Raw genomic sequence first — 25,659 nt, forward strand, 5'->3', positions numbered from 1 at the left:
TTTAAGCCGACACCTGTGGTAAAACCAGAAATACATACGAAGAAAGGTAACATAAACTGCGCCAATATATATATATATATATATATATATATATATATATATATATATATATATATATATATATATATATGCCACACACAGCTCCATATTGTATTTTTTAAACACAATGTTGTATTTTGGCTACAGGCTAGGGCTTTTCTATTTATATTGTTCCCATACATAAATGCAAATCCCATGTGGTATATGTTTGTTACAAAAACCCAGCACACATACGTATATTAATAAAAAGAAATATATTTTTTTCCAAGAGTCCATGAAGAGTGACAGCTGTACCCAGAGTGATGTCACAGCCTCTTGTGGGCTGTCTGGATGTCAGTGAGTCTTAGGTGGAGCTGCTGCTCAGACTTTCCTACACTCACAGTTGGACTGACACAGCACTGTCATGAAGGTAACCTGACGGTAAGAAACATTGCTTTGAAATGTTCTATTCTATTTAGTAGTTTATTTTATTAGTAGCCATAATAACAAAGGAAACTTGTTGATATAATCCAAGATTACTCAACGAATAATGAAAACAGAATAATAATTATATCACGGAAATATGATTTTAAGAAGTCAGCTTAGTTTGAAAGCCTATACATGTCTCTATGATGGAGTTCCTCTCATTCTTTGTGTTTTGCCCTGGGTCACAGTGTTTTTGGTGCCAAAGCCTATATTTTTGGAGGATTTGGACTGGAGGTCTCTATGTGACACACTGGGAGTCATGACAGACTTTTGGCTGATTTCGGTCCCTTTGGACAAGACCAGTTTAACCAGTGTGGAGAAATTGAAGCGCAATCTTGCCAAAACCAACCTGGCCTCCTGCTGCAGGTTCTCCATTCCAGAACTCAAGGTGAGGCTGTGTATCGTCTCTCCTAATGATGAGCCCGGTGGAGTTTAGGAAAGTAAACAACATCTAATACAAACATTATGACAAGCTAAGGGAGTCTGAGTATAGCATTGTTAAACAAATAAGAAGAACTGTATTTTAGCTCTGTGTTTATCCCAGTACAGTAGAGTGCGGTGAGGAGGATGACGGTGTTTGGTGTCCTTCTCTGGTGAGGGGTTAAAGGCTCAGGTTGCTCTCTACAGTTTGAGGCAACATTTCCATCCAACCCAATTCACTTAATGTCATCCATGTTCACCTTGGCTACCAGGAGTCATATTGTAACTGCAGTTTTTAATTTCTATCAAGAGTTCTAACCTGAAAAGCATGAAAACAATTATACGTGCCCATCTCCTGGTTGAATCTTAAGTGGAGACACCCCAGGTGAACAAGATAGAAAGAAAAAACTAAGAGATATCACCATAACCCCAGTAAATTACTAACATTGAGGCCATTATTTTACAAGTTTTCTGATAATCTAAGATGAAATATGCAAATGACGCTTTATCTTATGAAATATGTGCAAAGATTGGATAAAGCAAAGTGGTTTTATTTTGTTGACATATAACAGTCAAAGGTTTTACTCAGGTCGTTTGGATTCTTGTTTTTGACACTCCATGAATCAGAAATGAATAAAATAAAATCTGCAGAAACCCTCGGAATATAGATATGAAGTGTAGATTTCTGGTGCAGAGCACAAGAAGAAAAATCATGTTTATAAAGGTCGGCTTTTAAGCATAATATGTGTTTCAAAATTAAAAAAATATACTACAAGGCCCTGATACTTAAAAAAATAACTAATAAATATCACCATGAAAATTCCTCAGTTGATAAATATATGTAATCCCGCCTATTCAGCAATATGGAAATCAATTGTGTGTCAAAACTCAACCAAGGTCCCACTACAGGCAGTTATTGGCGACAGTGAATTGAGGCACCACCTGGGGGAAGACTATTTCTAAGCTGTATAAGGGCCTCCAGGAGCTAAGTGGGTTGAACACGTCCTACATAAAGGAAAAGTGGGAACGTGAAGGAAACTTTGTCTTATCAATAGAAGAGTGGGACAACTTAATTGAAAGGCAATGGAAATCAACCAACTCACTAACATGGAGAGAGTTTAACTGGAAAAATCTGGTCAGATACTTTATAACACCAGTGCAGTCAAGGAAGGGGCAGATGGTGTGCTGGAGGGGCTGTGGATCTGTGAGGGCCAATCACCATCATGTGTTTTGGGAATGCCCTGGGATGGTTCACTATTGGGAATCAATAAGAGATGGAATGGAAAGAGCTTTAAAAATTGAGATTGATCTCTGCTTTCAAGTACCGTACCTGGGTAAGATGCCACAACAGCTTCTTGGCTTCTCAACAATGTACATGTTTAAAATAATGCTAGTTGCCAGTAAAAAAGCCATAATGAAAAAATGGTTAAGCCAAGTACCACCTACTAGCAGACTGGTTTAATGTGATGCACGACATTTTTGTTATGGAAAAATTAACATTTGCTCTAAGACTCAAGAAAGACACATTTGACAAGTGTTGGAAGGGATGGATTGAGTTTGTCAACCCGTATAGATCAGACTTCAACTAAAAACTCTATTTGTAATGTAACCCTGTGGTTCTCTGCTACACACAATTGTTTTTTTGTTGTTTTTTTTGTTTGTGTCTCTGTCTTTTTATGTTCGTTTGTCTGTATGCGTGATTCACATTATTTGCTTTGTATTATTTCAAAAAATGTAAGATGGTCTGTAACTGTTAATTTTTTTTGTGCAAATAAAAAATAAATATATAAAAAAAAGAAAATTCCTCTGTTGATTACTAAAATTAATTCAATGATTTTTTCTATTACTTATCATTAGTTTAAATGTACAAATAATGCATTATCCCATGCTAGCCGGTACATTTAGGAGAACATTTGCAAAGTGTAGTACAAAGTATTTTTATAGTCTGATGGAAGACATGTTATTAAAGCCAATACCCTCAGGGGGGGGGCTCGCCTCAGGGGGGAGGGGGCTCGCCTCAAAAGCCAGCATGTTCATAAGTCATTATACATGCAAAACTGTTTGAGCCACGGTAAAACTGACTGTTCTGTCTATGCTGTGAACAGGTGGGAATACTTGACAGTCTGCTCAGCGTATCAGATGACCTCTCCAAGCTTGACACACTGACTGAAAGGTAAAAAGATAATTCCAAGCATGCTTAAACAAACAGAATATGTCTATTTACACAAAACCTGTTTGTCTCCATGGTCACGTGCACGTTTGTAGCTTAATGTGTCTTGAGTTAAGACGTGGTGTAACTCTGAGCTTGTGTGCGGTTTGCGCCAAGATTAATTGATGGTCAGGGGCATGCTGATGTTTAGTTTCCCTCCTGATTTTAAATTCATTGTTGAGGGTTGAGAGCCAGTATAGCCAATAATGAGCATACAAATTTGGCCTGGCAAGTTCAAACGACACAGATTTCTACTTGTAATTTAGCGTGGTATTTTATTTATTATCCCTTAGTTTTTTTTACATCTCTCTTTATAGATCTTACCTACAGTTGGATAGGAAAACCCTTGTTAGACATGTATAGTACTTTGTGGACTTCCTTAACAGCATTTAGACAAAAATAGATTTCCAAAATTTGAACCGAATGAGCAACATATAACGAAACCAAACAATGACCAAACAAGTCTTTATTTAATGCTGTGTTTTCCTGTTGCCCGGTCAGTGTGATTAAAAAAACACATCAGTGTATGAGGGAGGTGATGGAGCAGTCTGATGACAAAGTGCTGGAAAACGCCTTAGCCAATGGAGGTGATTCACACACAAACACACACACTCAACATGCATAGGGTGTTTGTTACATAGTAGGAACTCATAAGTAAGTGCTTAGAAGCCAGCAGACTACATGCACACTGCAGATGAGACATATAACTACTTAAACCAAGCTCCATATGCATGTCTACACATGATATCCACTCCCACTCACACATTCAGAGATCCCTTTCACCTTGTTTCCACTTATCTCTGTGAACATCGGAGTCAACCGGAAGTTTTTCATTACTATGGAAACCTGATCTCTGCTGAGTTATTTATTTTTTCTCCAAAATGTATCTCAATTAGGTTTTTGTTGCAGATGCAGGAAGAATCCATAAAATGCTCATTTGTTTAACATGTTAATTTCATGTAAAAGCCAAAAAGTGAAATTTATTTTATTACGCTTTTTGTTTATAAAAAAAGTTAAACTTTTCAGCTAGTTAAACACATTTCTAAATTTGAGTAAAATGTTCTTACATGGTTATCAGCTACATATGAATCGAAGTAAATACAAGTGGAAGACTACATTATAACATTCATATACAATGATTTATTTGGATAAATGTTGCATAATTATCCTGTTTCTGTTGGTGAAAAAGTGACAAATCAACTTAATTGAAATCTCTGTGTTTCCTTGTGTTGAACACTGGGGAACTACGGAAACGAAACAAAACTGTGTGTAAACGAGGGAATGCGTTAGTGTCCTACATAAAGGCAGACAGATAAAGCAACTACAACCTATCACAAACAAGGCTAACCCCTGTCTCTGATCACTTTCCTCAAGCAGACCACAGCATGAATCAGACTGCCGCCGTGTCGCCCCTGAAAGCTTACCTCAACTCTCTGAGGGGTATTTGATCTGCCTGGAGTGCAGTGCTGTGTGATACAAAGTGTGCATTTCTACAGTAATGTATTGACACTGAGTTGTGTGAATGAAGCTTGTTTTCCACTGTGTGGTGTGTTTACAGTTGTTCGATTGTTGTTTTCTGGTGATTTTCTTACCTGTGTGTGTGTGTGTGTGTGTGTGTGTGTGTGTGTGTGTGTGTGTGTGTGTGTGTGTGTGTGTGTGTGTGTGTGTGTGTGTGTGTGTGTGTGTGTGTGTGTGTGTGTGTGTGTGTGTGTGTGTGTGTGTGTGTGTTTCTCAGTGGACCTGATGAGCTACATGACAAAGTTTCAGTGGGACAAAGCCAAGTACCCCACAGCTCTGCCTCTCTCCAGCCTTGCAGACATCATCACCATGGTACTACCCAATGGAAATGAGAAGGATATTCCCATGAACCTTCCATTTATGAACACAGACAGAAATGCTCCGTTTATGTGTGGGAGTCAACCGGATGTCCATTCATTCCTATGGGAACATCCATGATCCAAAATTTGTTTGTGAAAGTCCCCCTCTTTCGTTTTTTTTCTGTCTAATATTTACCTCTAGACAGAGATTTTGAACACATTTGAGCTTTAGAAACACATTTTGGATGGACTGTATGCACATATGCTGCAGTAATGCTAACTTCCTGTGGAATTGTATCCTAATATCCTTTGTGTGAGTGGGCACATTGGCTAAAAGCCAAGTTGATACATAAATTAATCATTGTGTATAAAAAAAAGGAGTTTAGGTACTTTTTCAAATTTAGCAAATTTGAGAAATGTTCATTTGCTTATGGATTTTTCTTGTTTTGAGCTCAGCACATGTTGTTCTGATGTTGACATGTCTTGTTAACACTTGCATGCGTGTCAGGAAGTTTCCCAGATGGAGACGGAATTAAAATCCCGAGCTGCAGCGTACAGCAGCGTGAAAACGAGCCTTCAAAGCATGGGGTACAAACTACAGTGAGTGACTTCAGTGACGTATTAAGTTAGAATTATATCACTCTATTGTCAATTAAATGTTCAACTTGAATGTCTATCTTTCCTGTGGGAGTTTGCAAACTTGCAGTCTGAATGACATAGTGACGAAGGAAGACCTTGTGACCTCGGAGCACCTCACTACTCTTCTGGTAGTGGTGACCAGGTGGGTGATACAGTGGCCAACATGGGCAAACACTTTACAAGGGCCCGAGAAAACACTTTTATAAGGAGAATGGCACCGCATATTCAAAAACAATGCAAATGAAAAAACACATTTGATCCCAAACACAATGCAATGAAGAATTATATTCACCAACTTGGCAACACATGCGTAGCATTTAGAAAATATTCACCTATTTGACAAAACATGCGCAGCGTTTACTCTTGCAGAGTTAGTCTCATAATTCTAACTGTTTTCTCAGTATATTTAAAATGACTAGATAAGCTAGGTTAATTAGCTAGCTTACTGTAGATCTGCAATAATATCAGAAGGAATCATGCGATCACATTGATAAGCCAATAAAACGTATATTTTAAGTATGTTTCTACCGACAGTGACAGTTGGCAAAGTTCTACCTTCATTGTATGGTAAAACTCATGTGTGGTTCTTCATTTGTAAATGTCTTTCTGATCACAGAGGGAGCTACTTGCAGTGGGAGAGGACATATGAATCTTTTTCACAATTCGTGGTTCCAAGGTCTAGCAGGTGAGTGGTCTCTATTCACTCTTAGCTTTGGGATAAGCCATTCTACTCGTTCTCAGTAAGTGCACCAGCAAAGTTCTAAGTACCTGTTCTCAAAAGGTCAGGCTAAGTAACCACGGGTGTTCCATTACCGGCAGAAAGTAAGAGTCATGGCTTGGATCGGTTGCAGGGAAGAAAGTGGGGGTTTTTTTCAGAGAAAAAAATGTATTCAATTGGGGTTGAATGCTTTTTGACATAATGCCAAAACTTGAAAGACATGCCTTACAAGAAAAAGTTATTTGTAAACTGACAGTTCAAGTATACCAAGATCTAACAAGCTCTCCTTATCCACAGATCAAGTGTTGTCCGTTTGTTTGTATAACTTCACAATTAATACTACCAATTAGGAAATACTGGTTAGTGAATATAAGAATATCTTATTATATAGATTTTTGAAGGTTGTGGCTGCTTTGCTTTGGTGAAGCAACTGATTTCATATCATTATTTACTATTTCATATTTCAACTCTTCTATGGCAAAAAAAAACAACTGATTTACTCAAACAACTTTTCATCGGTGCTTGAACATAGTTAAATGGAACTCGGCCGTCATTTATTTTATTACTTAAACCTATACTTTTATTCTGTAAAGTTTTTTTCCTTTAAAAACGTATGGGTACATTGATTTTGTGATATTATGCTATTTCTATAATAGTTGCTTTGAAAATATATGAGCGTATGAGGAAGTGCTGTAAACCTGCATTCTCTAATAACTAGCAGGGGGCGACTTCACAAAAAGAAGTTTTGTAGAAGTCTATGAGAACATTTCCCAATGTATCACTTTCTTTATTAATTGCGAAGTTAACATGTTCTCGACAAGTTTATGTTCTCAATTGCTTCTATTAAGTCTTCTCGAATACAGAATAATGTTATTTTATATTGTATGATCTTATTTAGAATAAGATGCACAGTAAAGCAGGGTTTATTTATTTTGTGTGAACATCAGGAAGCTGCACGAGGATGAAGAGGGAGGCGTTTTCTCCGTTACACTCTTCAAAAGAGCTGTGTGTGAATTCAAAGCCAAAGCCCAGGAGAGCAAGTAAGCAGGATGGATAGCCAGATAATATTGCATCATGTCAAAGCTGTGTTGTAGGTGTCACTTACCATGGTGTAGCCTATGATCCACACAGGTTCACCGTCCGCGAGTACAGCTTTGATCTGGAGGCGAAGCAGCAGCAGGAGAGGCAGCAGCGTAGTGTTCACAAAAAGGAACAATACGTGAGTACAACATCATACTCTGAAGAGTTTTTATCAGGCCGTCTGTACCATTCCTTTGAACAAGTTATCTCAGGAACCTTCTTGAGGTATCTTTTTCAAATTTAGCAAAAACGCCCACTTTGGCTCAAGAGGTAACAACCTAGATTTTGGTGGTCAAAGGTCTAGACCACTGTAACTTAACCTCAGGACGTGAGAGCGGCTGGGGCGCAGTATGAAGAGTGGTCGTCCACCATACGAAGGTCCGGGTGTTCAAGCCCTGGACAAAAGGAGTTATTCAGAATCAAAATTCTTTTTATTTGTCCAGCAGCTAGGACATTGATGGTGTTACAGCAGCAAAGGTAGTGCAGATAAAAGGCAGACAAAAAAAGATAATCAATCAATCAATTTATTTATATAGCCCAATATCACAAATGTTACATTTGTCTCAGTGGACTTCACAGTTTGTACAGAATATCAGTATGACAATACGACATTACAACACCCTCTGTCCTTTGACCCTCACATCGTACAAGGAAAAAGTTCCAGAGAAAAAACCCACAGTTTAAAGGGGAAAATGGGAGAAACCTCAGGGAGAGCAATAGAGGAGGGATCCCTCTCCCAGGACGGACAGACGTGCAATAGATTCCGTGTGTAAATCGAAGAGATAATACATTTTTCAGCGTAGGTAGACCAAATGTTTGGAAATGCATGTGTCTAAGAAGATGAATCCACGAGGATGTCAACAATCCTGTGGGAGCCATCAGGGAAGTAGTATGATGAGAGTCAGGAAGGACCACAGTGACTGGTTCAGCCACAACTCGAAGTCCAGGACTCAAATCCAGAAATCAGGATAGAGGATCCAGGACTCCGGATCCAGGACACATGATTCAGGATCCAGGACACAGGACCGCAGCAACAGGATCAGCCACGACTCAGGATCCCGGCGTAGATAGACACTAAAAATACATTTGGGGGTAGCTGGGTTATTCGGAACATGAGAGTACACAGATACAGACAGACAGAAGGAAGAAGTAAGGTGTCCCCCGACAGTCTTAGCCTATAGCAGCAAAACTAACGTGTGCATGAACTCCCTTAGGATAGGTTGAGGGAAAGGGTAGCAAGTAAGAAGTAAGGAACAGAGGTGGAGAGGCACAACGTGTCTACGTACACAGTGGCGATTCTAGAGATTTATACATGGGGTGGCAGAGGGGTGGCAGGCATATATTGTAGGGTGGCAATTTTTTTAGGAAGCCCACCTTACTTTGTACTTTATATGCACCCATATACAACAGTGTTTTCAACACCCAAGTGTGATAAATTCAATATTTGGTCTACATACATGAGCATTCCACTTTTTAGTACATTAAAACAGTGTTTCCCTTGGGATTATTGTAGCATCAGAAATGTTGCTCATCCCAAGCAAGCCTTCTGGGGGGGTATCCGGGGCATATCCCCCGGGTCAAAAATGTTGAACATTGTTAATTCAATCTAATCAATCTGAGGCACTTTGAAAGCAAAATCAAGCCATAGGAATGATTTAGAAATTTGAGGACTTCCCAGCACTTTACAAAATTCCAGCATTATCCTAGAAGCAAAGCCCTCCCTCAAAGGCCTGCCTGCCAAAGTGTTTTGTGAGTGCATGTGTACAGAATAGGTTAGACAGGTTTGTGAGAACAATTTCTGTGTGTGTTAAAGTCACAAAATATATACAAGTATTTACATTATCAGTTATTGATGAAATTTCACATTGTAAATGCAACCAAAAAAATACAAAGCAGATTAGAATGTTTTTTGACTCCGTTACATATATCATCTGATTGCTACAGAAGCTGTATGCGACGATTGCTATGCTGTGCAGCAAATCTCTTCACAAACTCATCCAAATTTAAATCTTTCGCACGTTTAGACTCAATACTGAGAATTGCTATACTTGCTAGTCTGTTCTCAGTCATGGTAGAACGCAGGTTATTCTTGATCAGTTTAAGAGCTGAAAAACTCCTCTCACATGCTGCACTGGTAACAGGCAATACCACAGCTATTTTACATAACCTGAACATCTCAAAGAATACCTCCTTGTATGGTTCCAAAAAATTAACAAATTCTATTAAACTAGACGGACTTTTTCCATGTGTTGCTTGTCGATCTAACAACCTTCTAGTCTGGTGCAGTTCATGTTTCAGATCCTCTACATTTGACCCATATGCATTTGCTAATAGAAAAACTGCCTCCTCATTTAAAAAGCTGCTGCTGGATGGATTTAGGGCCTGGACACCCTGCATGATGTCACAGTTTACGCTAGAGAATCGTCTTCTCATTTCACCAACCATACAATCAATGATGGGATAAAATACCTTGGTGATAAAAGACCTCTTACTGTCCGATTCTGTGTGTTGTCCTAATGTTGACATGATAACACTACCTTGAAGTCTTTGTGTTATTTGCCTTGCCCTTTTAAAGGTGTGAGTCGTTGAAATGTCAGACTTTTCACAGGTGGCTAGTACCTCATTCCACAGCTCATCAAAGTATGTCTCACTGCGATAGTCTTCCAGAGTCTGTCTGAGGGTCGCAATTAACTCTACAGCTTTAGTAAGGTCAACCTGTGTTGACTGAAGCATCTCTGACAAAAAGTGTGTGTCCTTTAGTACCTTTCTAAATAGTACAAGACATCCAATAAAATGTAGATCGATCTGAACTAGTAGACCTCTTGCTTCAACCGCTCTGTCCGGATTGTCCTCCTCTGAAATATCTTCCAGTACTTGCATTACAGCAGGCAACCTATCCATGACATTGCGACAAGCTGTATGTCTGCTGGCCCATCGAGTCTCGCTGAGACGTGAGAGTTCCCTTACTTGACCATCATACATCTCTCTCTGCACATCCAACCATTTAGGATGGACATAAGATCCTGACATAAAAATATACAGTCGCTCTAACAATGAAAATAAATTTCTTGCATCAGGAACAGATTTCACACTGTCTACCATCACTAGGTTTAAGCAGTGGGCACTGCAATGAACGTAGAATGCATGCTTGGCTACTTCTCTTATTCTGGCTTGGACACAAGCATGCTTCCCACTCATAGTTGAAGCACCATCATAGCCTTGCCCAACTAGGTTTTTTTTATATTCCAGCCCATACTTCTCTAAACAGCCAATGATCTTCTCTGTTAAACTGGCAGCATCCAGTTTATCTGCCTCTTGAAACTCTAGAAAACTCTCCTGAACTACACCATTATAATAGTACCGAAGAACAAAAGACATCTGCTCCATTTTCTTTACATCTTTTGTTTCATCAACAAGAACAGAAAATTGTGCACTCTCTTTAACCTCTTTGATAATCTCCTCTTTAACCATATCTGCTAAACACTGCAGTATTTCATTTTGTATCAGGCTACTTGTGTATTTTGCATTTTTTGCTTGATTTTCCATTCGTTTTTTTAAAAACGGATCATGCTTGCTCAGGAGATCCAACAATTCTAGGAAATTTCCTCTATTGTCCGCCTCGGATGATTCCCGGTGACCACGCTGGGAAATGTTTTGAGTGGCAGTTAACAACAGGACTTCACCAAGTGTGCGTATATATTTCTGGTTTTCGATTACTTTTTTACTTGACTCCTCTTCCATCATTCCTAACATTGATGAGTTTCTGTCTAGCATTTTCTTATTCTCTGTCCATGCAAACATAGCATTAACATGGCTCTCTGATTTAGCATGTGAACAAAATCCACTGTCCTTAAATGTAGCTTTCTTCCAGTTAGAATAACCATTCATAGAGGTAAACACAGTCCTAGAGGCATTAGGTAAAGAAAAGTGTCTACAAGCAAAGCAATATGCTGCGTCTTTTGACTGTGAGTATTCCACCCAGTTATGCATTTTGTACCAGTCAGCATGGAAACTTCTCCTTGCACAACCTTGCATCGTCTTGGGAAAGCTCTCCAGCGATGGTTGTGTCGGCCCATCCCCTCTGTGTTTGGAAATGTCTGGAAAAAGATAAAATAAGGAGGGAAAGTTACTCTATAATAACTACCCTGATAAGCCCCAAGATGTATTTAACTACATTGATTCATTGATACATTGATTAACTACATTGATTCATTGATACATTGATTGATCTACATTGATTCAAATCATACATGGCATTTACTGTACTGTGGCTTTGATAAAATGTCACTAATTCTGTGCTGATATATGTATTTGATCCAAATGGTAAATGGACTGCACATATGGGACTTCATTTGCAACTAACGGTACCCAACACACTTTACAATGGCCTCTCATTAAGCCATTCTCACACACATTCACACCAATTGTGGTAGCTTTTTTTCAAACGTAAGGAGCTAACACTTGAATGGAACCCCCCACCCACCAAAAAACATACCATGAGGACCAGCTGTAGCTGCACAATCTTCCACTTCTGTCTCAGACTGTCTCTCTGCACAGTCATCATTGACACTTTCTGGCTCTGGCTCAGGCTCTGGCTCTGGATCAAGGCACTCCAAGGTCTCTGTTGGGGTATTTTTTCTTTGTGTAGGAGAAAAATAAAATAAAATAAGATACTATAGGTAGCAATAATAATAATAATAATAATAATAATAATAATAATAATAATAACCCTGATGGTCAATGTCACACTTATAGCACTTTATTTGCATTTAACAGTACCCAAATCACTTTACAATGGCTTCTCATTTACCCATTCACACACCAACGGCAGTGGAGTTTCTCAAACGTAAGGAGTGAACACAACTGGACCATAACACAACAACAAAAACATACTGACCAGCTACGCAGATCTTTTCCACCTCCATCTCAATGAACTGGCTCTCTGCATTGGCAGATTCTGCCTCGGGCTCGCTCTCTCCTGCTCTTTTCTGATCTGTAGCCTATTTTACACAAAAAGTAGGCCATTAACATAATACATTAGCCCTAATGTTACTGCACTGTAGCTTCGTTTAAAATATCACTACTTGTGGTGGTATATTGAAATATAAGATCACATTTACTGGGCTGTGACAAAAAGTGGAAATCCTGAAAATAGAAATACTGTAGCAATGTAATTAACTAAATTGTTAACTGGGACACTTCCTAAGTTCTTTTAACTGACCACACAAACTATGTGGTAATCTATACGATTTTATGTTAAGTTTTGTAGTGTAGTAGTGTATCCCTTATTTTAACCTAAATTAAGCAAATTTAAAATACCTTTCATTACTCTTATAGTAAATGCAATGAAATCACAAATATCCCCCTTTTATATAAAAGTAGAAAGTGTTTACTATGTAAATATTAAATGAGATTACAGTCAAATAAAATATTTCAAATAAAAGGTTTCTCTCTGCATCAATGAAATTACCTACCTAATGCATATTTTGCATTACCGAAATGCTTTACTCCTTTAAATAAGCAACCTCTGCTATGCCACCTTAATAGTTAGCCAGCTTTTTTGTAACATAAAGAAAATAAAAGGAAAATATAGCACTGGGCTACAATACCACGAGGACCAGCTGAACTAGCTAACTAACCTTCCCGCTCTAGCCTCAAGCTTCGAGTGGCAGAGGCTGTCTGCACTTGGACCCTCATGCTCCCTCACATCACTAACCTGCTTCTTTGTGAGGATGAAGCTCCTGATGTCACCCTTCCTCTTTGTGGTTGACGACATGGCCTTCCTATAATTGAAACAAGTCATATTCAAACATAAATTAAAGTTTTTATGTTAAACATACATTAAAGTTTACATGTAACGTTAAGGTTCGCCTTTCTGATGCTACACACAGAAATTCTGCTAGCCTTAGCCACCACTAGCATACTAGCTAACGCCAAATAGCAAACTTGTTAAGAACGTTTCATAGAACTACAATGATATGAAATGCCACAACATCACTTGGTTTCAGTTCAAAATGTCAAAGGCTTGCCAGTAGCTGGCTAGTTATCAACGTTATTCAGTTAGCTAGCGCCAGCTAGCTAGTTACCGAACTGGCTTCAAAAGCTATCTTGTGGCTAACCGTGACATGAGGTAAAACGTAGCTAGGGGTTAGCCACATAATAGCTATCTAGCCTCATCACTCGGTAGTTAATTCTGAAATCGATAACAACACAGCATATTCATCCAGAAACTACCAGTTACTAGTACCATATCTCTAATAATAATAATAATAGTTTATTTTGTACAGCGCCTTCCATCTATGAGGAATTATAAACGTTTCGAAATCACATTACACTTTGACGTTACCCACCTGTGAACAGACTCCATCTGACAGCTTGTGTCTGCGCTGACTCCACGTCAAGGCAAAGAGATTCTGCGATATGGATGCAACCATTCGTGATGGGGGGAGGGGGGGGGTGTGCACCAACAAGTTTCTTTTTCAAATTTGACATTCTGCAGTTTGACACCGATTTTGGATTGTTTTGAATTTGTTTTGATCTTAAAACGATATTAATAATAATTATCCAATAAATCATCAGTTGGTATTTTTTGACTGGGGTGGCAGGTGGGGTGGCAGACCCCTTTTCAGGGGTGGCGGCTGCCACCCCATGCCACCCTGGTAGTTTCGCCACTGTACGTACATGCACTCCCTTAGGATAGGTTGAGGGAAAAGAGTAGGAACTAAGATGTATGCGCCACATCTATACCATGAGAGCATCGCTCCCAAAAGTTTTTTTTGGCACTGACACCAATCAACAGTTGTGCGTCGACTCAACTGTTCAAGGCACGTACTGTATCAAGGCACGTACTGTATATGCCTCTCCCTGCTTCCACCGTCTACACACAAACTCTTTTTCCTTACTGATGGTATGTAATTTGGTTAAGAACTAAAATGTATAGGTGAAGAGGCACAACGTGTCTTAATGCACTCTTATTAGATTATTTTATCACCTATAAGCTTTATCAAAAAGGAAGGTCTTAAGCGTACTCTTAAAAACGGATAGGCTGTCTGCCGCCCAAACACAAACTGGAAGCTGATTCCACAAAAGTGGAGCTTGATAAGAAAATGCTCTGGCTCCCATTGTACTTTTAGAGACTCTAGGAACAACCAATAACTGTGCATTCTTGGAACGCAATGCCCTAGTAGGAAAGTAGGGTACAATACGTTATTTAAGGTAAGATGGCGCCTGCCCATTAAGGGCTTTGTAGACGAGAAGAAGAATTTTAAATGATATCCTGTGTTCTATAGGGAGCCAGTGTAAGGCAGCCAAAACTGGAGTGATGTGGTCTCTTTCCGGACTCTGGTTAGTACGCGTGCTGCAGCATTTTGAATTAGCTGAAGCGACTTAACTGACTTTTTGGTACACCCTGATAATAAAGAGTTACAATATTCCAGCCTTGAAGTAACAAATTGGGTTTAAGAATCATTGAATTTAATTGTTTAAGGTTTATGGCTGAAAAGCATTCTAATTTACTGTCTAGTGTAATATTAGAACTTACGTTTCCGGGAGCTGTTGATAACACTATACTGGTCAAAGGCAAGAGGTCCTTCGTTTTGTTTCTAAGAGTAACAATTTTATCATTAAAAAAGCACATAAAATCATTGCTACTGAGTGCTATGGGAATAGAAGGCTGGCTACAGTGCTGAAAATAAATCTTGCATTATTCTTATTCTCATCTATTAATGAAGAGTAGTAGGCTGCTCTCGCTTTACGCAGTGCTTTCTTATATTCATTAAGAGTAATATGCCAAATTAAACAAGATTCTTCAAGTTTAGTGGAACGCCATCCTTTCAAGTTGTCTCGACTTTTGCTTTATTTTGGGGGTTTCGGCATTATGCCATGGAGCTAGTCTATGTTGTTTTATTTTCTTCTTTTTCAATTGGAGCAACAGAGTCTAATTGTATTCGCAGGGCATCTGTAGCACTATCACTGTTCGAAATGGGGGGGAGCCAGGGGGAGCTTGGATCCCCCGAAGAGGGAGGGAGCTCCCCTCAAGGCCGACTTTGAGATAAATAGGGGGAGCCCAAAACAATCGTGCATATTTGTGTCACACATTTTAGAAAAGTTGAGTTTCTGTAAATAATTGTTTTTGAAATAAATAATAGTTATTGTTCATTACAGTTTCTGAATATTTGTTTTATATTTGTGAATATTTCTGGGTGTTGCCATCTGTACGTGGCGGCGCTGCATTCTTTACGCTACTTACGTTGCTATGGTTACGGTGGCGATGCCGGCGCGGTATTTAAAATGTTCATATTGATATTTTTTTAACTCTGGCTTTGTGATAAAAAATATGGCAAAACGAAAACAGCCATGCCTCGCAGCTTTTGGATTCACAATCAAAGAAGCGAAGGAGTCTAAAAATGACAACGTGAACGGAAAACAACTTTTAGTTGGCCTGCTGTAAGCGGCGTTAGGGTCGAGTTTGACAGCTCCTCACCGAGTTGAGCAAAGTTGGAACGATATTGTCAGATTCAGATTTCACGGATCAATAAGACACAAAGTACGTCTCCTAAGTACCGTGGTAAGGTTGACAACGAACTACAATCATATTTTGATTAAAAAAAAGGCAATACGTGTTGTCCTCCAAACTGGACACATTACATTGGTCTCTTACCGCAGCCGGAGAAGAAACGAGTGCTCAGGGACCGTCTGCAAAGTGCAACTCAGAAAAAAGAGAATACAATAATATTCAATCATTTCATATTTATACAGTATATTCAGGGTTCTTACACCTTTCCAAAGTCAAATTCAAGCACTTTTCAAGCATTTTCAAGGTGCATTTTCAAGCAGCGTAGGCCTACAGCTGTTGTAAATTACATATTTATATGCACATACTTATACTCAAATGATTATTTCCCTACCTCACATTAAATCAGATGTTCTTTATGCTATAAACAACCAAATGTGTGTTTCGTAATAGCATTCTACATAAGGATGAAAAATTAAAGATAAGAAAACAAAGTTTAATATTGTAAAATGAGTGACCCATATCATATATAGTAGACTGGGCATCCCATACAGTATAACCTGGCTGAGCCAATATAAAACAATCAGCCAACTAACTTTTCAATAAATTCTTTATTAACATTTTTTTAAATGTTGAGGTCCTTTTAGGGTGGCAGTAAACATACGGCTCTCCAAGGTTAGGACAAAACCATTGAAACACAAAGCTGATATAAAAAAAAAGCGTGTGCAGAGATCCTCTTTCTGTGTAAGAGTTTTGGAGGTTTCTAGGGAATTTTTTTCAGAATATGAAACTTTTATTGCCAAAATCTCCCGATAAATACATGTTTGAAGCTTGTAAAGGGAAGATGACAGCTCTCCCTCGCACTAATGCTTTTACGTAGCGATGCTCCCCCCTCCCTCCCGCTAACATTATGAATGTATGGCGTATAGTAATCATAGATAACACGGCAGGGTCCGTTACAGTTTGTTTTCATCTGATTTCAAATAAACAAAGTCTTGGCTTTCAGAATATTAAACTTGTTTCGGCAAATTCATATGATAAATACAACTTTGAAGCTTGTAACGGCATAATTACAAGCGGAGAACGGAGTAACTTTACGTCAAAGCAGGCATAACAACAGCCAGTGTTTCTCGTGAGTGTTTTCCCCGGGAAACTAACACAATACACACAAACGCAAAAATACACAAACACACACACACACTCGCGAGCTTCCCCCAGACCAGTAATACAAACAAAAATATGTTTCCTCCGTTAGAAAGCTAGGAATATCCTCTTTCCAACAGTGTATAACTCAAAATGTGTCTTCGGGTCAATGTGACTGATTTCGATGGAGCAAGTTTAGGCACGAAAAATACAACCAGTAGAAATACATTGCTTTTATGTGCTTCATCCTCTGAAAACCACAGGATGGCGACTGTCGCACATACTGACATAGGTACGCTCCTTTTTATTATTGTCACCTGCATAAGCAATTATCCCACATCGAGTTCGCTAACGTTACTAGCTTAAACAAACGTAACATGCAACGTTAGCCTAATCCAAAATGCTCTACTACGGCTTACCTTTCATATGGCTCGTCAGCGCAGACTCTCCCATCGCGAATAATTGAAATTCTTTGTGGCAAACTGTGCAGAAGGCGAATCGTTGGGTTGATCCTCGTTTTAGCCACAGCTTGTATTTCTTTTCGGATAGCCAACGCTCGTTAAAACAGCAAACTCCTGGCATACTGTCATTCTCTCATTAGAATGCCCAGGTCACACAAAATAAAACACTTGCAGGTCGCGCGCATAGCGCGGGAAGGCCGGAGCGGAGCTGTTTTATGTAGAAGCGAAGCAACTAAGCTCGCTCCGACTTCTTTATTTTCTTTTAATCTAAAAAGCGAACTATTCAGTCAGACAGCAATTTATTGTAAAGCATTTACAATTTCAAGCACTTTATCTCAAATCCAAGCACCATTCCCAAAATGCAAGCACTTTTCAAGTCATGAAAACACCTCGTAAAAATTCAAGCATTTTCAAGGATTTCAAGCACCCGTACGAACCCTGTATATTTCTACCAAACTCACTACACACATCAATAGATGAGAGTAACAAACGCGTCACTTCCGGGCAAAAATAACGGCTCCGCCCACTTTTGGGGGAAAACAATGCTGTCAGTTGAACGGCGGTCAATACAAATTCTGAAGTTTTTGCCAATCCGATCAGAAATGTAAGAAAACCGGAGATTTTCGGATCTTCAAAGAGCCCGATTCCAATGGCCTGACAGGCAAACAATTGCATTAAGCCATTAGAAATCGACGATCGGGCTCGATACATGGTTAAATATAGCAGTAGGCTATTTATTTTCATAGATGAGAGTAACATCTACGTTACTTTACGGCCCCGCCCACTTTTGGGGGAAACAACGGCTGTCATTTGAATGGCGATCGAGCCTGAAGGGCCTGAAGCCACAGAGATCTTCTGTTACTGTCATTTCTTCTTAGAGGAAGTACAAACACGTAACTCTGGATTTGTTTTAATGTTTGAGGTGCAATAAACGACACAGCAGCTTTTTGGCATGATAAAACTATTATGTTCCGCCTCACTCATGAGAGTAACAGCTGGAGAAATTACAGCCTCGCCTACTGATTTTAATTTAACCATATATCAAGACTGATTGTCGATTACCAATGATCGAATGTAATTGTTTGCCTGACTGGCCATCGTAATCGAGCTCTTTGAAGATCCAAAGATCCACGGTTTTCAAAAAAAATTGATCGGATGGGTCGCAGGTTCCTCAATAGTGCATTACGAGACATCTATCAATATTTGTGCATACCTCCAGCAATGTTAACTATGTTGAAGCACTTATTTTAACTGATATTATACATATGTATTATACTCGTATAGGATGTATATAGATATTTCATCTCCGGCCTTGTCAGGTATTGAACAATCAATAAATAAAGAACACAGAATTATTAAATATAAAACACAGAATTTCTGTGATTATACTAAATGATTTACAAATAAACACCACTGCATATTTACAACTGTTACACATGCTGATGTAACGCAAATGTTTCCAACTTGGGATCAATAAAGTATATCTTATCTTAAGATACTACTACTGCCATATTTGCAAAATTTGCCTCTGAACCTTGACAAGTGCATGTTTTAGGCTTATCAATTAATGTAATGTAATGTTATCAATTAACAACAGGAACAAAAACATAAGACCAGCTGTTAAATAAAGCTCTTCTGACCTTAGCTGGCATGTGGGTATATATATTAATGCTTGTGCCCATTATGGGCACAAGCATTAATATTTTTAACCCATTTATGAATTATATGTTTTAAATTTGAGTGTTTCCTATCCCCTAAACCTCCAGGGATGTGCACAGTATACTAGCAACTTCTTATTATGGGAAATACGAAAACGTCTTTTAAAACTACAACTCCCAGTCGACGTGCCATAGATAGAGAACATGTTGCGAAACACAATATCGATAGCAGCGTCCCTAGCAACAAGTAACAAGTAGTTAATAATAATAAAAGACATTAAGAAAAAGCCATTTTAAACAGTCATTAAAAAGCAACACAATCTACCTGCATTGCATTACTCTAAACGTCTAATAACGTGCTTTAACCAGTAGGTGGTTTGGGTTAAAAAGGTTAAAAAGCTGTCAAGTTTACAGTGTTAACAAAATAAAATATACTGCTGTTTCTGGTTTAGTTTACGACTGATATATTTAGTTATTGTTTTGATATTTGTAACACAAAAGCGATGGAAAAAACCCACAGCAACACAGAAAAGATGGTCTTAACATGACCCAGCGGTCTAGTAGTTAATAAAAAACAATAATATCAAAACAAAATCTTACTACTAACTTTATTGTGAAATTCAAACTGAACGGTAAAAGAATAGTTTCCGGTCTATTCTGAGCCCGATCTCTGTAGATAAATAAAAATAAAGAACTAGGACAGATGTGTAATATTTAATGCAGTCGAACTATTTATTACAATGCATTCATGTGATGAATTTCAAAGAGTAAAGCAAGCACTGCTGAATAAAGTATGATTTTATCTTTTACGAAACGTTTTTTTTCATATGGAATGCATTTGGAGGTCAACCAATCACAGAGCTTGAGAACTAATCACGGGATTTGTCAAACAGAGCACATGGTGTATTCCTAAACGATAGCTGGGGATTCTGGGTAGTGTAGTGTCTTCTGCCATCCTTTACTCCATCCTTTAAATATTTGTTTCTCCGAATCGAAGGGGAAAAATTCAAATGAATTGCACACAATTTAAACCAATCAATGTTGTGTAATTAACAAGGATAATCTGTTGTTTTTTAGTCGATGAGTAGTGCAGATATCACTGGAAAATCAATCGACAGTAAGGGGAATACTTACTTCCGGGTGTACAATTATCCGTTATCCAATGGGAATGGACGCTCACATTGCCTTTAAGGGCAGCCGACAAAAACGAATGCCGTGCTTCCATGAGCTTCAAATCCCGCCACAGATGGGAATACATTGCAATCAGTTGAAAGCTATTTGCGTCCCTTTATGAAGCTGAAGGAGCCTAGGAGCGTCACAACTGCACGCCACGGGACCCTGACCAAACGTCGCTCCTGGACGATTATGGAGTGAGAGTGTGTTGTAGTAGTTGTTGCATTTACTTTTATTAGGTTACTTATTATGTATGACACCTCTATTAGGTTTTACTTTAAATTGTCCTTGGGCAGACACACACACCGTTAATATTGGGTATTGTATTGGAGAGAGCGCAGAGAAGCGTGTAGAATGCGACTCCGCCATAGTCTCAACTCCAGTTTGTCATGGATTAAGTCCACAAAGCTCTGACATGTTTGCCGAAATAAGATCTGCACCTTCCAGAGTATGAATGCCGTCTCTCTTAATCAGACCAGGTTTTCCCCAGAAGGCTGTCCAGTTATTTACGAAGCCCACATCGTTTGCTGGGCACCACCAAGACAACCAGCGCTGAAATGATGACATGCGGCTATACATGTCGTCATTGATCAGATTGGGGAGGGGACCAGAGAAAATTACGGTGTCCGAAATTGTTTTGGCATATCTACACACCGACGCCACATGAACTTTGATGCATTCTGATTGGCGTAAACCAGGGGTCGGCAACCTTTCTGATATGAAGTGCCATTTAAAAAGAAATGTGTGATCAGTGTGCCGACGATCGTGAACTGTCAACAGGAGGGCGGGGGGAGCCTCGCTACTGGGAAGTAGTGTGTGGACCTCATTCACCTGTCAGCGCAATTTACATGATGTGGTTAAAAACAAAATTTAAATAATTGGTTTAAACGGCATAATAATAAGGACGACCGTCCGTTCTGTGATTCTCCAGAACACACAGATGGCCAGTCCCTGTGTAGCATATTATTTTCAATGAGAGATGAGCAGCATCTCCGGCAGCACTACACCCCTGATCGTTTCACCCCGGAGGAAAGCAGCAGCAAGTCAACTGGAGTTAAAGAGAGTTGGGCTGCGTTGCGTGCATGGCTTCCTTCTGCAGGTAACGGGGAGACGCGCTCTGGCGGTGGTCCCGTTCAGGATCTGAAAATAACATTTTAATATTTTGCACACTTATTCCACTTATTCCTACTGTGCCATCATTGGCACGCGACACCGTTGGCGTAAACGAACATCATTAGCCAACCACCGACGTGAATAACAATCCTACTGTATTTACGTTTATTTTTAGCCATCAGTTTAAGATGCGCCTCAACGTCGCCCGCTCTGGCCCCCGGAATGCATGTGACTGTGGAGGCTTCGGTCTCTAAATTCACGTATCTCAGAATACTGTCTGTTATCCCCTCTGTTTCCCCCTTTCAAGTATGTTGCTCAATAAAGGCACTGGTTGCCCCCCCCAAAAAAATTGTGAAAACAAATAATTGAAAGAGCTAAGCTAACGTTAAGACATTTTAAATACATCGTCGTTTATTACTCTCTTTTTGTCTGATTCTCTAAGCGCACAAACGCACTGTTTTATTTTTATTTTTTTGTCTCCATGTATATTTTGTTATTGGTCTTGTATACTTGTAAATGCTCCTTATCGTCTTCTGTGTATATGTGACACTCGTGTATGCACTTGTAACTCCATATCGCTAAATAAAATAAAATAAAAATAAAATAAAAAAAGGAAATTTTAAATACATTGTCATGTAATAAAAATGTATTGGTCAAAATACTCAATTGGCTTCCGAAGGCAAGGCCAATGGGTGTCTGATTGTCTGTGAATATTTATCATTCCTGAGCAGGTGGCCCATCGTATAGCCTCTGCCTCAATATGAATGTATAGGTGTATGCTGACTCGTGTATTAAAAGTGCTCTGGTCGCAAAGACTGGAAAAGCAAAATATAAAATGCAATCCATTTACCTTTTAACACTCTTTTGAACGCACTAGAACAAGGTAAAGGAAATGTAATCAGAAGTTGGCACAAACTTCGCCTTGCACTTGAGGATGAACTGATTAGAATATGGTCAAAGGTCAAAGTTACTGTGACCTCGCAAGACAAATTGTTGGCTTTAATTTGCTTATAGTGACAACACTACCCGCATGACTAATAGGATAGAATTAGGACAAGTGATGACATTTTGGACAGGGGATGGATGTAACCTGCGACCTGACTGCTAGATGGTGGCATACCACTGCAATTTTAGTTTAGATACTTGATGTGTGTAAAATATATATTTTAAAATGTCATTGCTTCCTGTCTATAGGGAATCTTTGTGCGTTGGCTGAAGGTGAATTTCAGCCAGGTGTTTATTGCCTGGATTCACTTGAAAGCACTGCGAGTGTTTGCGGAGTCAGTCCTCAGGTCAGCGCTGATGAGATGTACTTTCATTTTCTCTTTTAACCTTCTTGAAACATTTAATTTGAATCATTTTACTATGAGTACGCTCATGATGATGTCTCCTGCTAGGTATGGACTACCGGTGAACTATCAGGCTCTTCTGCTGCACACGGACAAGAAGCGTTCAAAGAAACTCAGAGAGGATCTCGCATCACTGTTCAAACATCTGGACCCCACTGCCTCTAACAGCAAGACTGATGTAAGAGGCCAAATACATCTTCGCAAACCAAGCTCATTTAAGCTTGTTCATGTAGCCTTCAGCTCATGTAATGTTGAAATGTCATGGTGGACTAAGTATTCAGACCTGTATGGAGTAAAAGTCCTGCATTCAGATTTTTACTTTAGTAAAAGTGCAGATAAATTGGCATTTAAATAGATTTTAAATAGAAAAAATGTAAAAATAATGACTCATTATGCCCCAGAAATAGAGTGGTGCAGGGATAATTTAAAAGCAATGAGATCTCTCCATAGGATTTTGGAAAATAGCTCGAAATAAGGTCTGTGGAAAACAAACCTGTTTGATAAATGCACGTTTTGTTCAGCTGGATAATATCCACATGTCTACCCTACTTTTATAATTTCGAATCATAAATCTAATCGCCAGAAGCAAAAGGCTAATGTTATGCTATAAACGAACTACAGCCGAATAAGCAGGGTCGCACGACTTCAACGTTACGCCAACTTAAGATCCAAGTTGAAGCGTTTGTTTTAACAGTTTGCAAGAGCGCAGGTACTTGCTTTCAAGCAGAACAGGGGCAAACAAACTCAGAGGAGTTTGGCGTAATGAAGTACAACGCCCTCGACAACTTCTGTGGTCCTATTCAGCCACTTGTTAACAACCATCGTTTTTCAGACACGTAAACTCTTCAAAAATCTCCAGTGGGGTCACTGCTGATCTATTTAATGTCGTAGAACAAAAAGTGATCCGTCTCTTAAATTTGTGTCAACCACAGACCTTATTTCCAGATTTTTTCCAAATTCCTATGGAGAAATCCCATTGATTCTGAGACGAGGGAACCAATAGTGGTAAAATGCTAACTCACTTCTGGCTTTTAGGACTCGTCACATTAAAGTTGCACCTGGTAGAGGTGGGGTTCATTTTGTTCTCCAATACAACATCATCATTTGTTTGTTAAATGTATTATGTATAAATGATCCGAACATGCAACGTAATGTCCAGGTTATCAGATACATGTAGTGGAGTAAAAAGAACAGTGTGTTATCACTGTTAAATCTAGTTTTGTGAGAATGAAGCTAAATGTGGTGAGTAGTAATTACACACTTTTGATAATTGTTCACCAAGACCCAAGAGTAAGTCACAGTACTTGTCAAATCAGACTAAATGTTGATGTGAGATGAGAATGTCAACCATCTACTGACTTTAAATGACATCTGTCTTGCCAGTGAAATGTGGGCAAAGGCAGAGAGCAGTAACGGCAGAAATAGTAACATTTAGAAAGTATTGTAGTTTTGGTGGTTTTCTGGGCAAGAAAATAATGAATGTTCAGATACAAACTACTATAGTCTTTGATCGGACAATACATTATTTTATTTTTAACCTTGTTTTTTTTAAACCAAGGTTATTGATAAAAAGCAGTCCATTAAAAAAGTATTTCTATGTTGTTGTTTTTTCTCTTCAACGGTAATGGATAAGAATCAATCAGATTCTGAATTTAGTAAAATATTGTCCAAATGTATTTATTTTATTCACTTGGGCAAAAAAGGTCTATTTACAGCAAAAACATGTACACATTCAAATAAGGCCAATATTTGCACAATTTAAAAATTATATAGAAAAGAAAAACTGCCTGATTTGAACTATGAACATACTCCTGCAGCTCTGGGTCAAAGTGTTTGTCACATGCTGTTTTCTGAGGTCTCCTCTCTCTGCCGAGCAGGTGAGCTTTGACATCCCAGGACTCTGTCAGCCTGAGTACCTCTCCTACATCTGCTTCCACATCAACACCAACCTGCTGGAGCTCAGCTAGCATTAATCAAAAAAGATGAGCCACACAAAGACCAAGCAATGAGAGTCCTGTCGATCATCTGGTGGAGTGGGCCAATCAGAGCCGGGGAGACAAAGACCCTCAACTATAGAATAAAACACATCCAGTGATCCACGAGAAGATCTTTCTTTGGACGCAGAAATAACAGTCCAGCTTACAAGTGTAAATACTCATTGAACAGTGGATGCATTTTGAGTTTCTTTTCAATACAAAATCAGCTGCACATGGACTACTTTTTGTGCACATGGAACTGCGGAATAATTTAATAATACAATGACACACACTGTTATTTGAATGTTGATGTACAGCTTAAAGCATTTTAATTGAGTTTATCTTCTTAGTAACCTCAAAAAGCCATCACGGTGGGGTATAGTGTTTCTCTTTCATGAAGGTTTCACATTATATAACACTGAACAACGACTATGTAGATATCACTTTTATTTTAACATGTATTTAATCTGAATGTTTTTAATGTAATGCTTTCAATGATGGAAGAAAAACTCAGTTAATTAAGTACCACAATAGTCACTCAATGAAAATATAATAACCCAAGGGTAGTTTTCATTGTCAGTTGTCATTGTCATTGCATTATTGGAAAAAACAGTAAAGCCTTTTGCAGCTCCAGAGGGAGCTGTGAAGTCCGATAAATTGCCTCATAATGATGTCACTTGAGTCAGCATTGGCTTGAGATTTAATACAATTGCAGGTGGAGTTAGAAAGAAGTTAGCTAACTTCTGTAGCCCGTTGCTCGTCTCTGCTTGTAGCTACATAAGCCGCTAGTAGCATAACACATTGTCAACGGAATTGTCGTTTGTTGAGTTGCATTGTGGGTTATGTCGGAAAGAAGAATGTATGAAATAAAATAATATTTCTCTGGT

At 38.9% G+C, this 25,659-nt stretch overlaps 2 protein-coding genes across 2 annotated transcripts; one reads left to right on the top strand and one right to left on the bottom strand.

Moving 5' to 3' along the window:
- The first annotated feature begins 401 nt into the window (after nucleotides 1–401).
- atp6v1c2 (ATPase H+ transporting V1 subunit C2) lies at nucleotides 402–25,659 on the top strand. Its single transcript, XM_079640615.1, has 13 exons — nucleotides 402–459; nucleotides 693–892; nucleotides 3,030–3,097; nucleotides 3,635–3,720; nucleotides 4,869–4,963; nucleotides 5,459–5,550; nucleotides 5,642–5,731; nucleotides 6,206–6,274; nucleotides 7,255–7,347; nucleotides 7,439–7,526; nucleotides 22,642–22,739; nucleotides 22,845–22,974; nucleotides 24,674–25,659. Exons 2-13 carry the CDS (start codon nucleotides 764–766, stop codon nucleotides 24,761–24,763), a joined length of 1,128 nt encoding a protein of 375 aa, XP_079496741.1. The 5' UTR covers nucleotides 402–459; nucleotides 693–763; the 3' UTR covers nucleotides 24,764–25,659.
- On the bottom strand, nucleotides 7,709–13,730 carry LOC307013449 (uncharacterized protein; the record flags this gene model as incomplete). Its single annotated transcript, XM_079640848.1, has 5 exons — nucleotides 13,104–13,730; nucleotides 12,285–12,387; nucleotides 11,883–12,025; nucleotides 11,385–11,484; nucleotides 7,709–7,782 (listed from the first exon to the last, which is right to left on the bottom strand). The coding sequence occupies exons 1-5, from the start codon at nucleotides 13,188–13,190 to the stop codon at nucleotides 7,709–7,711; spliced, it is 507 nt and encodes a 168-aa protein (XP_079496974.1). The 5' UTR covers nucleotides 13,191–13,730.

The sequence above is a fragment of the Notothenia rossii genome (assembly GCF_949606895.1).
Source record: "Notothenia rossii genome assembly, chromosome: 7".
NCBI classification, from domain to species: domain Eukaryota; kingdom Metazoa; phylum Chordata; class Actinopteri; order Perciformes; family Nototheniidae; genus Notothenia; species Notothenia rossii.

Bases quoted from the DNA above. Each gene is read 5' to 3' on its own strand.
- atp6v1c2 (XM_079640615.1), top strand. From the start codon at position 764: ATGACAGACTTTTGGCTGATTTCGGTCCCTTTGGACAAGACCAGTTTA. The intron at 5,551-5,641 runs GTGAGTGACTTC...TTCCTGTGGGAG, and splicing joins AGCATGGGGTACAAACTACA to TTTGCAAACTTGCAGTCTGA. The intron at 7,527-22,641 runs GTGAGTACAACA...TCCTGTCTATAG, and splicing joins TTCACAAAAAGGAACAATAC to GGAATCTTTGTGCGTTGGCT.